This window comes from Silene latifolia, chromosome 7, assembly GCF_048544455.1.
Source record: "Silene latifolia isolate original U9 population chromosome 7, ASM4854445v1, whole genome shotgun sequence".
Lineage (NCBI taxonomy): Eukaryota > Viridiplantae > Streptophyta > Magnoliopsida > Caryophyllales > Caryophyllaceae > Silene > Silene latifolia.
The window spans coordinates 99785010-99801031 of NC_133532.1; the positions used below are offsets into that span (position 1 = coordinate 99785010).

General features: G+C 36.3%; 1 protein-coding gene and 3 long non-coding RNA genes across 4 annotated transcripts; 1 reads left to right on the forward strand and 3 right to left on the reverse strand.

Moving 5' to 3' along the window:
* Positions 1-549: 549 nt before the first annotated feature.
* Positions 550-12204, forward strand: LOC141592393 (DNA glycosylase/AP lyase ROS1-like). Its single transcript, XM_074413030.1, has 20 exons — positions 550-849; positions 1327-2202; positions 3406-4956; positions 5040-5456; positions 5963-6053; positions 6138-7374; positions 7478-7557; positions 7951-8035; positions 8119-8210; positions 8297-8365; positions 8452-8488; positions 8565-8647; positions 9213-9761; positions 10287-10323; positions 10402-10459; positions 10591-10730; positions 10837-10902; positions 11174-11288; positions 11367-11405; positions 11675-12204. The coding sequence occupies exons 2-20, from the start codon at positions 1503-1505 to the stop codon at positions 11794-11796; spliced, it is 5568 nt and encodes a 1855-aa protein (XP_074269131.1). The 5' UTR covers positions 550-849; positions 1327-1502; the 3' UTR covers positions 11797-12204.
* LOC141592395 (uncharacterized) lies at positions 2389-3411 on the reverse strand. The gene is made up of 2 exons (XR_012521149.1): positions 3161-3411; positions 2389-2640 (listed from the first exon to the last, which is right to left on the reverse strand). It is a non-coding gene; the product is annotated as an uncharacterized LOC141592395 (long non-coding RNA).
* Positions 5183-6945, reverse strand: LOC141592396 (uncharacterized). The gene is made up of 2 exons (XR_012521150.1): positions 6822-6945; positions 5183-6636 (listed from the first exon to the last, which is right to left on the reverse strand). It is a non-coding gene; the product is annotated as an uncharacterized LOC141592396 (long non-coding RNA).
* On the reverse strand, positions 12048-13500 carry LOC141592394 (uncharacterized). Its single transcript, XR_012521148.1, has 2 exons — positions 13411-13500; positions 12048-12204 (listed from the first exon to the last, which is right to left on the reverse strand). It is a non-coding gene; the product is annotated as an uncharacterized LOC141592394 (long non-coding RNA).
* Between the last annotated feature and the right edge of the window lie 2522 nt (positions 13501-16022).

Genomic DNA, 16022 nt, shown 5'->3' on the forward strand with positions numbered 1-16022 from the left:
GATTTTAAGGTAATTTAAAAAAAAAAAAAAAACTTATTTTATAGAGGTGCGATGTCATGTGCTTTAGTAGAACGTGCGGGAAACGTTTGATATTCCATGTAGAAAGTTACCTTATCTAGACTTTCCACTTTAAAAAAAAAAATTGAATATGGAGTAAATATTATCGTTATTACGGTTATCGTATTATTATATATTAAACTGAAAGAATAGATTTTGTGATCGATCTTGGCAAAAGACGAGAACAATAATAAAAAAAAAGAATAAAAAAATTATTTACGGATGAAAGAGTATTTAAAACATGTGTTGGCGAAGATAATAATAAAAAATATAATAAAAAAAGATTATTTACGGATGGAGAGAGTAATAAAAACATGTGCTGATATAAAGTTGGTGTTGTTCAGAGAATCATATGAAAAGTCAAACATCACATCACTTACTAAAAAGAACAAAACAAACAAAGTGATATGTTTGACATGACAAATAGGATACGAATAAAAAATTAAAGTTAAATGAGGACAATATAAATGAGACGCGAGGACACGAGAATGTAAAAGCAGGGGAAAAGTGAGAGATATGAATGATGTGAGTTTCAGAGTGATGAGGTTAGAAATGAGATACAAGTAATAAAGAATAGTAACAACATGCATGAAATACTACGGAGCACTGAATAAAAGAGGACAACCAACCCACCCTATCTTTTCTTCTTTTCATTCTTTATACATTTCTCTCTTTCTCTCTCTTCCTCTTTCTTCTCTGAATGCCCAACTGTTCTGTTTGGTAACTCACACATCACCTCCATTCTCTCTTTTCACCGCCGGCTTCCTTCTCCGGCATTCACCCTTTTTACCGGTAATTTTTTTCATCTACCTGATTTACCTTTTCTTACCATTTTTACTTTTTTTTTTCTTTTCTTCTTTTATGTTTTTGTTTTTATTTTGTTATTTCCAAAGACAACAGTGAATCAGGGTGATATACTGATATTCAGCTAAGAAATAATCAGCTAAAATATCCAACATATAATTTATTTATTTATTTATTGGATTTATTGTCCTTGATGAAACAGAACAAATTCAGAGTTCATAGCTTTTTTTCTCCTTTATTTTTAAGGAATATTAAAAATAAATAAAAATTTGGTAGGTGAAAATGTGTTGATCTGGGAGATCTGGGAGTAATTGTGTTTTTCTTTATTTCGCATTTAATCTAAAATTAATTAAGTATATGATCCATTGTTTCTGCAATACCTGAGCTGGTCTTTTACCTTATAAGTTATCTGGATTATATTCCTTTTGTGTTTAATTTATTTCCATAAAATGAATTAATTTTCAGGTACTAAAGGAAATGGGTCTGATCTGAGAAGAGGGATTTTGTATAACAAGGAGTTTTTTTGGGAAGCAATTTTTCCGGGTCAAATACTCCCCCAACCACCCACCTAATTTAAAGGGAGATTAAAAAAAAAACAAGGAAAAATTGGTTCCTTTGATGAGTTTCCACAGAGGTGGATAATGGAAACTCAGAGAGGAAGATCAGTGTCAGTTGCGAATGAGTTTCATACACAAGGTTCCTGGACACCTGAGACACCAGTGAAGCCAAACATTCCCCGTCCGAGCCCAAGCATCAGTCCAAGCCCGATCTACGACGATGGCCAAGGGGGGTTGCTGGCTCAAGCGTGGGGTGAAAGGGAGGCATATCTCTCCAGAGTTACACAACAAAACGTTTTGTCATACTCGGAAAGTAGGAACTACCCAACAACAAGCAATACCATTTGGGGAAATCCCTTAGAATTAGAGAGAGCAAATGGCGAAATCCAAAGACAGGATTTGGAAGAGTACCTTCCCCATTGGAGTAGTCAAGGTAGGAGATCGGTAATGACTTATGGTTCCAGTGACCACGCTTCAGTTAGTTATCCCATTTATAGTTCTTGGAATAGTAATGGGGCAAGAGAAAATGGAACCATATTAGATCAAAATTTCAGAGACCCTGACTTCAATACAATGTCATTTAGGGACCTCTTGAGTATAAATGAATCACTGACATTGCAGAATAATAATGGTGATAATACATCAGCTGGCATGTTCTTCCCTGGTTGGGTTTCTCAATCCGAAGGCAGCAGAACAAATAATGACCCGTTTCTCAACAACCAAGAAGCGTTACATGGAATTAACATGCAGGGAAATGGCTTTTATGACCTCGGAATGAAAAATGGTATGTCCCTCGTTCAGTCTTGATTATAAGAATAGTTATGGCCCTTGTTTATTGATCCTCTCTTTGCTGAATGATGATATAATTTTTGAAGTACTAAAAGGCAAACATTTTACTAGTACCATAGATTGATGATAATTCGCATGCAAACAGTCCATAAACATGACATGCAAAAGCTGGGTTTAACAGTGAAAAACAAGTGCTAAACATGAATTGATAGGGTGTTTGAGTAGATTCAATAAAGTAGGTGAATAAAAGCAAATGTTGCATGAAGAACAAATTTGTCTTCAACTACAGAATTATTAGTACTACAATTAGTCTAGGTTGAATGAATGAATGAAAGTCTTTGCTCAACTTTTGCAAGATCTTGAAGCTATATAACCCCAAACGATCCAAGGAAACAAATTGTAAACATCATCGGCTTCGTTGTTATGGTTTTCCCTGTAAGAAGAAAAAAATGCCTTTTATTTTTTTATTTTTTTGGTTCAAATGATCGCACTATGTAGCAGGTGAGAATTGAACCCCAACTTCATGGTTGGGGTAAGAGAGCTCTTAACACCAAGACAGTACTCGAGATATTATACAGCCACATGTTATTTACCAAACACACTATATGAGAAACCTATAAGAAAGACTTTTATATGGATGTTTGTGTAAATAACGAGTGGAGATCCTCTCCATTTCCTAAAAAGAAATGGAGAGTCCATTTCCTTTCGGTGGTCCAGAAGGACTTCTGAGATCATCGAACGGTTCTAAATTTGTGAGTAAAAATAAAAGAATAATGGGGTTTTGTGGGAAAAATATTATTTAATGAGTTTAAGAGAGGAATTGGCCTCTCCATTTCCTAAAAGAAATGGAGAGGATCCAAATTCGTAAATAACATTGCAGTTTCGGAATATTGCTTTATATAAGATCGAATATCAGAAGCATTCGTGAAGAAAAAACGATGGTGAATTCTTACCTCTCATTGGCTGTTTACGACTTTGCATGTTTAAATCAGCTTGTCTCCCGCAGACCACATTCATCCTCATTCGTATTGATCTGTATAGTAAATTCTTACCTCGCCTTGTCTGTTTAGGACTTTGCATGTTTAAATCAAAGTTCTCCCACAGACCAATTTCATCCCCACTCATATTGATGTGTTAATACATGTTTTCCTGAACCGAAATAATCATGACCAGTTTCATATTTCATATGCTTTCTCAGGTCTATTCTGCAGTAATGGTGATCCGAATTCACTTCCAAGCAATAAGCATGCTAATGGAAGTTCTGCTTTTGCCCCCGCAACTCCAGATACGTGGCAGAGATTACAAAGTATTACACCCTCAGGCATCAATCAAGGTCAAAATGAGCAAAACGTGCTCCAAGGACACGATGTTGGTGCTACAATGGTCAACATTCAGGACCACCATGACGAAAATGTGCCAGGGCCCATCACAGAATCATTGCCTGGTAAAGTTACAGTTACAGAGGATGCTGATAAGGGAGGCAACGAAACTATTGACCTGAATAATACACCTCAAAAGAAACCGAGAAGGAGAAGGTACCAACCCAAGGTGATCAGAGAAAACAAGCCTAAACGCACCCCAAAATTTAAGACCCCCAACTCCAAGGCCACTGAGTCTCAAGTTAAGAGGAAGTATGTCCGGAAGAACAAAACCAACACTCCAACAATACCTCCCACAGAAGCCACTGAACCCAATCCTGATCCCGAAACCGAACCAAAAACAACAGAATCAACAACTAAATCCTGTAGAAGATCCTTAAACTTTGACTTGAATGGCCAAGTGGGAGAAGCAAGTGAATGTCAGGAAACAGAAAATCAATCTAACCACCATGTACATTCCAAACCTTCAATGACTGCCTATGACCTCAATCTCAATGAGAATCAGGAACTGAGGGAGTACATGTTGCTACCAGTGGAAGATAATATAGACAATTCACAAACTGATGTTAACATTTTTCTCAGGGAGAGAGTGGAAAGCCCTGGCAATTTATATGGAAAAATTGCAGAGAGTTCCATAAGAAAAGACTCTTATTCAGCACAAAGTCCCAACTCCAGCCCTTGTGCAAGTTCCAGTGAAGCGGTGCAAACCAGAGGGTTAAAACGGACCCTATCCTTCACAACTGAGCCCACATTAATTGATGTTCAAATTGCGACTTTCTCAAATACCGGAACACTCCACAGAAACTCCAACCCAGATATTTCTAAAAGAAAGAGAGCTGAAAAGACAGAATGGTCAGACGTACAAAGCACATTATCACCTGTGGCTGTCTCTGAAGTTATCAGCCAAGTAGGCAAGGACCATAGCCACCCACATGTTGAACTCACAATGTCATTACCGGTGGCTGTCACTGAAGATATCAGCCAAGTAGGCAAGGACCATAGCCACCCACAAGTTGAACTCACAATGTCAAAGTACTACTGCTGCAACTCTACCCGTGTTGGAATCAGTGGAGTGGCTAACAATCACACAGCGCTTATGGGAAGATCCAAGAATAGAGATCAACTCATGAAGACATGGGCCGACCTTTCAAGGTTGAAACAGAAAATGAAGCCAAAAGGGGCGACTCATGTTCGGGATCCGGCTAAGCGTTCCGAGATAGCATCAGCAGCGAAAGGTCCACATGGGGAGTTAGCTGCTGACATTAATGTAACCCAGAAAACAAAAAGAAGATCAAAGAAACAAGATTCTGTGAACAAGAACTGGAGCATTGTCCCGTATGACAATAACTGTCCTACTAGACAGCCAACAGGTAGACAGACATCGCCATCAACTACCCAAACTCCAGTTCTGGAGATATAGAATGTAACTAACACAACATGACAAACACTGCAGGTACCAGTCGGGCACTCTCACGTAGGAAGAAAAACTGCTCCATTGAAAGATTAACCCAGTTATTTCAGCAACTAGATATCAACAGACAAAAGTCTAAAATCTCAAGAAAAGGACTGAAGAAGTCAATTGTTCCTTATCAAAAAGATAAGCAACAGTCAAATGCACTTGTTCTGTATGAGAAAGATGGCTCAATAGTTCCTTTTGAAGGCCCCTTCAATCCCATAAACAAAAGGCGTCAAAGGGCTAGAGTTGACCTTGACGATGAGACCACTCGAGTATGGAGGCTTCTTCTTGAGAACATTGATAACGAAGGCATCAACGGAACTGACGAGGACAAAGCAAAATGGTGGGAAAATGAACGAAGAGTTTTTCGAGGCCGGGTAGACTCATTTATAGCACGCATGCGCCTTGTTCAAGGTACCATAGAAATATGTAAACTTATGCTTTGGGTAGGAAATATTTTAACAGTAAAAAACTGCAGGATGATAAGTAATCAAGGCAAAAGAGCAGTCAAGTTTGGAAATAATGAAGCCTCCAAACATAAATGGGTTTAGAACATTATTTTGTTACATGTAAAACATCTGTTATGCATAGATCCAGATGCAAAAGATATATGCTAGGGTGAAACTGTCTACCCTCTATGTCATCTACCATCACTATGATGCCCGAGGGTTTGACATGACAAGTTAAATTGCAACTAAAAGACATCTGCAGATGAAGTAGCTAAGTTTCTTCAACTTACCGCTATTAAGAGTAAGGATAATGGCCAAAGGAACATTTATCAGTTAACAGACAGGACAAGATGACTTGTGTGTGCTCTAATATACCTTTGAAGAGTGCTATGCTTTATTAGAGGGATAATAATAACTTAACATGCCATTGCAAAAAGTTAATTGGTTGCTAACAAAGACTACTTTCTGCAGGAGATAGGCGCTTCACTCCATGGAAAGGCTCTGTGTTGGACTCTGTTATTGGAGTTTTTCTCACTCAGAATGTCTCCGACCATTTGTCCAGGTAAGAGCAATTGAGTACACGGGACTTTTCACAGAGGTTTCTGACCAATGGATACTAATTAGTTTTAGTTCTTGCTCTATGTAGCTCTGCTTTCATGTCAATGGCTGCACGCTTTCCTCTAAAGCCAGAAAGCCCCGGAAGTACCCTGTCAGAAGAATCCACCAGCGCTTTTTTTGTAGAGCCAGAGATTCGTATATTAGAACCCGAGGAAAGTATCACTTGGAATGAGAAGATAATGGAGCAACCAAATGTTCAGAAGAATTCTGGTACAATTTTCCATTTTGACCATAGTGAAGAAAGCTGCAGTGAAGCATGTCGAAAGGCATCCACCTACTCAAGGGGTTACGTCACAAACAACCAAAATACAGAGATAGATACAGTCTACCTTGTAGGAGAAGATAAAGCAAGGGATGATGTAACTTCATCACAGCAGTCAGTTATCTCATCTCAGAACTCTATCAGTTCACCACATCAGCAGACAGTTGGAATAATGAATACTTTTCCCGAAGGCAACTCAAGAACACAGGCTGTGACATCCAGCTCCAAGTTCGATTGTCTTGATCATACAGCTTCTTTCATGGGGCTGCTAAAGATGGCAGAGGGAAATATTCAAAGCCAATCTAATGGCCAAACCCAAGCACAAAGAAATTACCAGGCAGGATTTCAATTACAATATGCCAAAGGACTTGATACGCTTGAAGTGGAAAGCAGGTCTTCTGATATGTCGAGAAAAGATGAGAACAGCCCAACTGAACAAAGTAATCTTACCTCAGAAATAACAGATCAAGAAAAAAGTCCAGATAGCTTTCCAAGAGTTGCTCAAAATATGGCCTCATGCTATATTCTTGAGGGAGAAACTATGGTTGTACAATCACAAATGCAAGGAGCCAAACAACCACTGGATGCTGTAGCTTCATCTGCCTGGGCAGAGATAAGTCCATCTTGTAGAGATATAAATATACCACTGTCATCCCAAGATATGGCCGATGTTATAGAAAGCACCAGAGAATTCGAAAGAACAAGAAGTAACAGAGAGGAAGTTAAGCAAACTCTTGACAATAAATATGCTCCATGTGTGGTTTCTGACACAGCCAACACAAACCCTAACAAAACAGGAAAAGGGAAAGCTGGGAAGGGGAAGAAAAGTGAATTTGACTGGGACAGTCTGCGTAGAGCGGCACAAGTTAATGGCAAGAAACCAAAGACAGCTAACACAATGGACTCACTAGACTGGGAAGCAGTAAGACACGCTAACGTCAATGATATTGCTGACACCATAAAAGAGCGGGGCATGAACAATGTGCTTGCAGTGCGTATAAAGGTAAAGATCAATAACTATCCAGCTTGTAGAAAATTATTCAGGACAACCCATTTCCATAGTATCTGTTCGTCCACTTAATTAACAGTCTTGAATAAAACTGCAGGATCTCTTGGACAGGCTGGTCAAGGATCATGGTAGTATTGACATGGAATGGCTAAGAGATATCCCACCAGACAAGGCAAAGTAAGGAGGGGGGATCCATAAGCTCTCCATTTGTAGATTGTTTATGCTAGTTTAAAATTCTAAAATGCATCGCAGTCTTTCGGAGACCTGTCCTAATTTTCAAAAATAGAGGTGAAGATAAAATGACTTGCATTTTAAGACACAGTTACTTTCCATCACTGTAGTACAAAAGGAACAACACTGTTGAGGATTTTTTGGTCACCAATCTTGTCTATCACAAAATTAATGGTCAGTCAAAATTGATCATTGCATGTGAACGAAAATGAAGCAGCAAGACTTAAGCAGCATATCAGAGACCAGGAACTAAGATAATCTCATTAAGGACAAAGCATCTTATTTTAGTCTTTCAAGCTATGTAAGGGTATAAATTTAACAGCATTCTCAACCTTTCAGGGAATACCTACTAAGCTTCAGAGGTTTGGGCTTAAAGAGTGTAGAGTGTGTGCGCCTTTTAACTCTGCACCATCTTGCCTTCCCAGTAAGTTTATTGAGATATATAAACAAGTTGCTGTGGGAAAATCTCTTGCAAATATCAGACTGAGTTTTGCAATCTTCAAACAGGTTGACACTAATGTTGGCCGCATAGCTGTACGACTAGGATGGGTTCCCCTCCAACCACTACCAGAGTCACTGCAACTGCATCTTTTAGAAATGTAAGTTATAAACAATTTCCAATCGTAAAATGTTGATGTAGTCTCACATAGGTTTAGATAATTACTAATATCTTTAATCCCCTCAGGTATCCAATCTTGGAGTCTATTCAACAGTACTTATGGCCACGGTTGTGCAAACTTGATCAAAAGACATTGTAACTACAGTATTCCCTCAATATTTATTTATTTCATTAACATGGTTTACATAGTTGACAAATTGTACCTTTCAAAATTGATTCAGGTATGAGTTGCACTATCACATGATCACATTTGGCAAGGTATGTCAGGAGAATATGCATACCAGCATATACTTTTCAGATGAAGAACAGAGGTTTACTTTTTGCTTTCATGCAGGTATTTTGCACCAAAAGGCAACCAAACTGCAATGCTTGCCCATTAAGAGGAGAATGCAGACATTTTGCCAGTGCTTTCGCTAGGTTTGCACACCACTTCTACAGATTAGTAAACATTAATAAGATTTATAAAATTTCGAACACTGAAGTTGGTGTCGTGCTCTAAAAGCTGGAATTTATGGCACTGTTAAAAATTAAGAATGAAACCTGAATAAAAGAGTGATGAAAAAATGCAAGTCCTAAAGAGTGAACATCTCGTGCATCCCCAGTCCCACAATGATCCCTAAAAACCTGCCAATCCAGAATAAATTATGTATTCCTTTCTGATTCTGTGGGAACATTTCGTGCTCCAATCAGAATAGTGCTAATCAAGCTTGCAATATAGTAATAACTATAATCCAGCAGCCAATAGTATTCAGCTAACCATGGGAGTTACATTGATAACTCCATTTAAACAATATTTTAGGAGAAAATAGCATAATTTGACAGATCTTCTGGATGTTGACTGTCACCCAAAAAGGCTGTCAATGGATCTGCAAACGCTGTTGGGAAATATTCACTAAAAAAAAGACTAGGCCCCTTCCAATGGTGCATTGTGACGACTCTATTTTTATTTATTTACCATTAACAGTTTCGCTTCTTGGTATAGTGCTAGGTTTTCTCTCCCGGGACCAGAAGAAAAAAGCATCATGCCTGCAACTGGGAACACTACACCGTATGTAAATGTGAGAGCTGGCACCAATCTTTTGCCTTCTAATGCCTCATGGGGAAATCACGATCCTCCTTCAAACTACGAAAGCTATGGTACAGCAATAGTTCAAGGCCCATCTTACCCGATGTCAGCAACAGTACAAAGCTCTTCATACCCTTTGTCACTGCCTTCGCAACAGACTGTCCATTTAGAAAGAAAATCCATAAACAGCAAATGTGAACCAATTGTTGAAGTACCAGCATCACCTGAACAAGAACCACAACATGAACAAGCATTATGTGACATCGAAGACACTTTCTATGAAGATCCGAATGAAATTCCGACTATCAACCTCAACATGAAAGAATTCACAGAGACTTTACAGAATTTCATGTTACAAGAAGCTGGAATGTCATCGAATGCCTTGGTAGCTTTAACTGCTGAAGCTGCTTCCATCCCTACACCAAAGCTGAAAAACATAAATCGTCTAAGAACAGAGCACCATGTGTAAGTTAACAGCTCTTCTTTTTCAACAAGTTGAACTCGCAGGTTAAGTCACAAGGCATGTTAGACATAAGTGTTATGTAAATTGCACTTTCCGTTGTTTAGTTTTGCTTGGTTGTGGGCATGAAAAAAGATAAAAAAATAGGTGCCTACATCATTAATCCTCTCACTAAATCTATACTTTTCAGCCATGCTAAACTCCAAAACCCAAGTTTTCGACTTTGCAAGGAGTGCAAAAAGGTTGGAAAATAAGATTAAAGTTGAAACAGCTGAGAACAATGTACAGTTTACACCAATAATATTCTTTTTTCTTCCTTTGCTCGATATTTTTGCTATAATAGAACAGCAACTCGTTCTCCCCCTCTCTGCTTTGGAGACCATTTATCTACAATTCAGAGACCATATAGATCTTCAATTTCACAGCAAATAACTAAGGAGGCCAACCTAGTCACAAGAGGGCAAACTATTATTTTACAATTACCAAATTGTCTTTCAGTATTATAACTACTTTTTTGCTCTATATTGCAGTTATGAACTTCCGGACACACACCCTCTTCTACATGGGGTAAGTTACTTTTTCACACTGGCACCCTTTGAGCACTTTTAAAAGGTTTCTTGTTTAACATAGGACACCTTATTGCAGTTGGAGAAAAGGGAGCCAGACGATCCATGTTCATACCTACTTGCAATTTGGACCCCAGGTCAGTATCTCACTTCATGATAATGATCTGCAGATATATAGGGTTAAATTAACTACATACAAGTTTGCAATTTTTCAAATGTCCACCATCTTTGTTGAGGACAATAAGGACTCATAGTGATGACTTTCTAGGTGAAACGGCGAACTCCATCGATCCTCCTGCAAGAAGATGCTGCTTTGATGATCCTAACATTCTCTGCAATGAGGAGACGTGTTCTTACTGCAGCAGTCAGAGAGAAACAGACTCCCAAACTGTACGAGGAACACTTTTGGTAAGAATATTTCATATTAACATATACAGTAATCAAGGGTGCCATCCTCCTATATTTACCAAGTCAATACAAAATACTAATCGTCACACAATCCATCTTTTTTCAGATACCAACGAGAACTGCAATGAGAGGTAGCTTCCCACTCAATGGAACATACTTCCAGGTTAACGAGGTAAAGTTATTAAATTGCATACTTTACAATTTGAACCTTATTGGATAAGGGAATTTGTAGGGGGAGACAATTTCTTCAGGTTTAGTAGAAAAATGGAGGTGGAGATATTTGAATGGGAGGACAAACGAATCCCTCCATTTTTCACGCCCAAGGCAAATTATTTTCTCTCCAACAAAGGAAATATTTGGGGTGAAAACTGCCTCCAATTTCCCCTCCCACTTTCCCCCTCCCCTCCCTTTCATACAATACTAAGAAAACACATTGTATGCAGGTGTTTGCTGACCATGACTCAAGCCTCAATCCAATTGCAGTACCCAGGTCTTGGCTGTGGAACCTTCCAAGACGAACTGTATACTTTGGAACTTCTATACCGACCATATTTAAAGGTATCCTATTAATATTACTCCAATAATTTATTGCATGCATAGTCAATGCTCATCCTAATCTTTGGATTTGTCTTCCAGGCCTGAACACTGAAGACATCCAACATTGCTTCTGGAGAGGTATGCAAATCCTTTAGAAGCCAACGAATACTATGATATCAATATCGATTTCAACTACCCCTCTCCACAAAAAGATAATATAGTTAGCAAGACCTATCTTAATGACCTATCTTCAATCCACATTTGTACTTCTTCTTAATCCATTCATCGCCAATTTTTATTCAAGTGAATTATAACATTTGTACCATACATTTTGGTGTGGATAATATTAGCAAAAACTTCACTTACCCTTCTAAATTGTACTCACGTTCTAGTAAAATTACTTGCAGGTTACGTTTGTGTAAGAGGGTTCGACCAGAAAACAAGAGCACCCCGTCCACTCATGGCCAGATTGCATTTTCCAGCCAGCAGGATTGTAAGAGGAGCGAAAAGCAAGGCATATGATGAATAGGTGATAATGGTCTGACTGCTGTGGAAGGCTTATGAGATTAGAGCAGAGGACATATGAGTTTAGGAGATGGAAGCTCGTAGTGGAGTAGGGCCAGGAGGCCTTGTACATCATTTACAAGATTGTAGGCAATTTAATTTACGCTCGAATTGAGCAATTTTTCTGCAAACAGGAGAATAGCGTAGGGTCGAGGTGAACACATGAAAATGTTGTTAAATAATATGTTTTCGATGAACACTCAGCTGGTAGAGTACCTATAGGAAGATACAAGAGAGCCGCCACAGATGAATGCAGCCCCGCAAAATCACAGGGAACAACGCTCTGGATGAAATCTGTGTGCGGAAGCCATTGTAAACTTGATTGACTTCAAAAGGTAATAAAAATAAACAGCCAGAGCTCTATTGAGGGCAACTGATGCAACAACAGAGGAGATAAGTAAATCGCAGGAAATATATGGAAAACAATCAAAGAGGTCCCTGAGTTTGTATATCAGAAAACTAAAACTAGATTTTGTAAATATAAAATCATTTTATATGGATAAAAATAGGTTTAATCAATTGAAAATTTGAGTAAATTAAGCTAAGTCTGCTGTTCGCTACGGAGTAGCAACCCTTTGTTTCGTTAGAATCAAACTGGTAGAAAGAAGGCAAAAAGTAGACTGTTGCATCAGATTTACATAGCATACAGCTGAAGAAGGGGTAAATTGCAGAAGTTCAAAGAACAGCAACTTACTATCAAGATACGTGTAATCTATGCAACCGCGGTGTCTTATAGGGTGTATACTAGTACCCTACAACCAAAATGATACTCTATTTATCCAAATAATTGTTTGTCTTATTAGATTAAGCGAAGTAAATGATTGGGAGAGAGTAAGTACTAAGTACTACACTGCAATTTCTAGTTTGTATCGAGCAAATGAGGATTTGCGATTTAGTACGGCATCTAGTAATCACTATTTCTAGTTTTCTTGCACAAATGAGGATTGAAGTATTTCCTCGCCGCATTTGATTACTCTCTAAACAGTAATTTTGAATCAATTACTTATGCCTATGGGAAATTTACGACCTCCAGAAACTTTAATTCCTCTGCTTCCTTTTTCTAATTACTTTAATCGATTAAAACAATAATAACCACAAATTTATAAAGTTAAGGTTAAAGTGTTTCCAAAATAGAAACCTAGAAATCTAAAAAACTTATTATGAATTGGAAAAGCAAATCTGAATCTATCCGAGTATGAAGCATAAAGCATTGCTTGTATCCACAATTTAACTCTCTCTAATACTTCAATTGAATCCTCATTAGCTAAAACATCCACCGAAATAAACTCATCGAATATCAAATTCGGAATCAAATCAACTAGTTAGGTATTTGCAGTAAAAATAAAGTAAAATAAGATGATTAAGATGAAAATATCGGCGGCTTAAGACGATTAATCTGAGTAGAATGTGTAAATTTAAAACTAGTTAGGTATTTGCAGCAAATACAGATCTCAAACAAGTATAATTGGTATTCGTATACATAGGGTAACATCTACGAAGTACAAAACGGAAAAGAGAAAATAAATCAAGGTCTAAAATACTAGTAAGATAGAAAAAAGGAATGAGAAAGAATACTTACCGTAGATGTAAAAGAGTTGAAAGGAAGGGAGATGGATCGGATGAGAGTTGGGAGATTGAAAGAGAGGAAGAGAGAAGAGATAGAGAGATGGAAATTAAGAGGGCGGGGATGCAATTATGCAAATAAATGAGAGATTTTGAGAGAGGAGGGAAGTTCGAAAGTTTTGGGGGGGATTTTGCCGCCTTCACCTCAATACTTCTTCCCTCCTAAATTTCTTCAGCTTTTCAACTCTGCCTTCCCACTTCCATAAACATTCGCACTCACTAGTAAGACAGGTCGTATCCATCTTAAGATTAGGACAGCCAAATAAAATATACTCCCTCCATTCAACTTCACACTATTATTATCTATTTTGTACACTATTCATAGTTAAACATTTAATTTCAATTTTCTCTCAATAAATAAGTGAAAATATATTCATGTATAATCTTGTTTTATTCGTCTTTACGAGTACATTATAAATATCTAACTTTTATATTTTTTTGCAAATACGTAGCTAACGATATTTAGCGCGTAAAAGACGCGTTGGCAAACGTGAAAAAAAAAAGTGGTAGTGTGGAGTTGAATGGAGGGAGTATATAATAGGAATTAGGGGAAGTGCTGATTGACCTCCATAACTTTGTACAATTGTGAAATTAACCCCCACAACTTTCAGCTGGAATAATTTGGCCTCATAACTAACATAATAAGTGAAATTAAACTCTTTTATCAAAATCTCACGAGAAATTCAATTTATTATATCAAAAAAATAAAAATGGTTATGTTTTTATGAAAAATACAAAAAAAAAAGTTTACAAAAAAAATAAAAAATAAAATAGTACTCCCTCTCAGTCACTATAATGTTCCCTCTTTCCCGAAACGAATTATTCAACTAATGTTCCCCTTTGTATTTTTAGAAATTTTTACTCTTATTTTATTCATTCCTCTCTCCTATTACCAATCCCACACAACTTTTTTACTCCTATTTTATTAATTTCCTTTATGTTTTGGCCCACAATTCTTTATTTAACTACTAATAATTCATCCCTCTCTCCTATCACCAACCCCACACAACTCTTTTACTCCTATTTTAATATTTTTCCTTAAGTATTGTGCCCATATCAAATAGGAACAATATAGTGACTTGGGAGGGAGTATAAATTAGCTAGAAAAAAATTAAAATACTTTACAAAAATCAAACAATTTATTATTTTTATATAAACAACAGATTTTTAAATTTTTTGTAAAAAAATTTCAATTGCAAAATATTTTTTCAACTTTTTTTTACATACGTATGTAATCCGATATGATTTTGTTTAATTAAAACAATTAATAATTTTATGTGAATTTTTTTTAAATGTTGAAAATAGAAATATTTGAATATTTTTTTGCCCTTTAATTAGATTTTTTTGTCATGAAAATCTTTTATTCCGACTTTGGATTTTAACACAACTATCTAACAAAATATTTTGCAATTGAAATTTTTTTACAATAAATTGTAAAAAAAAGTTGAAAAATCTATACTTTATATTAAAATAATAAATTGTTTGATTTCTGCAAAGTATTTTTAATTTTTTTTATCTAACTTATGCTTTTTTTTAATTTATTTTTGTAAACTTTTATTTTGTATTTTTCATAAAAACATAACCATTTTCACTTTTTTGATATGATAAATTGAATTTCTCGTGACTTCGTGAGATTTTGATAAAGGGGTTTGATTTCACTTATTATGCAAGTTATGGGGGCTAATTTCACAATTGTTCAAAGTTATGGGGGTCAATCATCACTTCCCCGGAATAGATTGATTCTGAAAAATTATATCGTATTAACTAATATTAATAATGACGTATGAAATGTCTGAGTGTTTTTTTTTTGTATGATTTCACATTTCTACAAGAAAAACCTTTTATCTGTATTTCTAATTTCACATTTCTACACGAAAAACCTTTTATCTCTATTTCTAATTTAGCATCCTCTATTTACTAAAAGAATAGGCGATTCTATGAATTTTTCCGCTCAAATTACTTCAGCTATAAATTGGGCCTTAACATGTTTGGTAGTTATTATCAGCTATTGGGCCTTAACATGTTTGGTAGTTATTCTCAGCTATTGGGCTTAACATTTTTGCTCATTATATAATCTATACAAATGTTGGTCTACATTATATATTTCTTATTTTTGAATAGTTGTACAAAAATATATTCTACCAAAGTACTTTACATTATCATTTATTTTACGTGTGACATATTATACAGTATTTGTCAGATTGTAAGACTTTTATATATTTCACTCATATTATTATCACATTTTAACCATAACTATATCTTAAATATTATATTTATTTCTATACTCGTAACACCAAGTTGAAAATTTAATTTTCCTTCAAAAAAAAAAGTTTAAAATTTAGATACTATATATTAATTTCTTTATATACCACAATCTAAAAATCCGTGCATTCGCACGGGATCTACACTAGTTTATCTATCTATACAATAACAAAAAAAAGTCTCGTTAAGCCTCCTTTGAATGACACGTGGAAGAGTATCATGTTGTCATTTGGCATATCTATAAAATATAATTAAAAGGCTACCCTAAAATGACAAATAAACGCCACCTAGACAAAGCCACGTAGA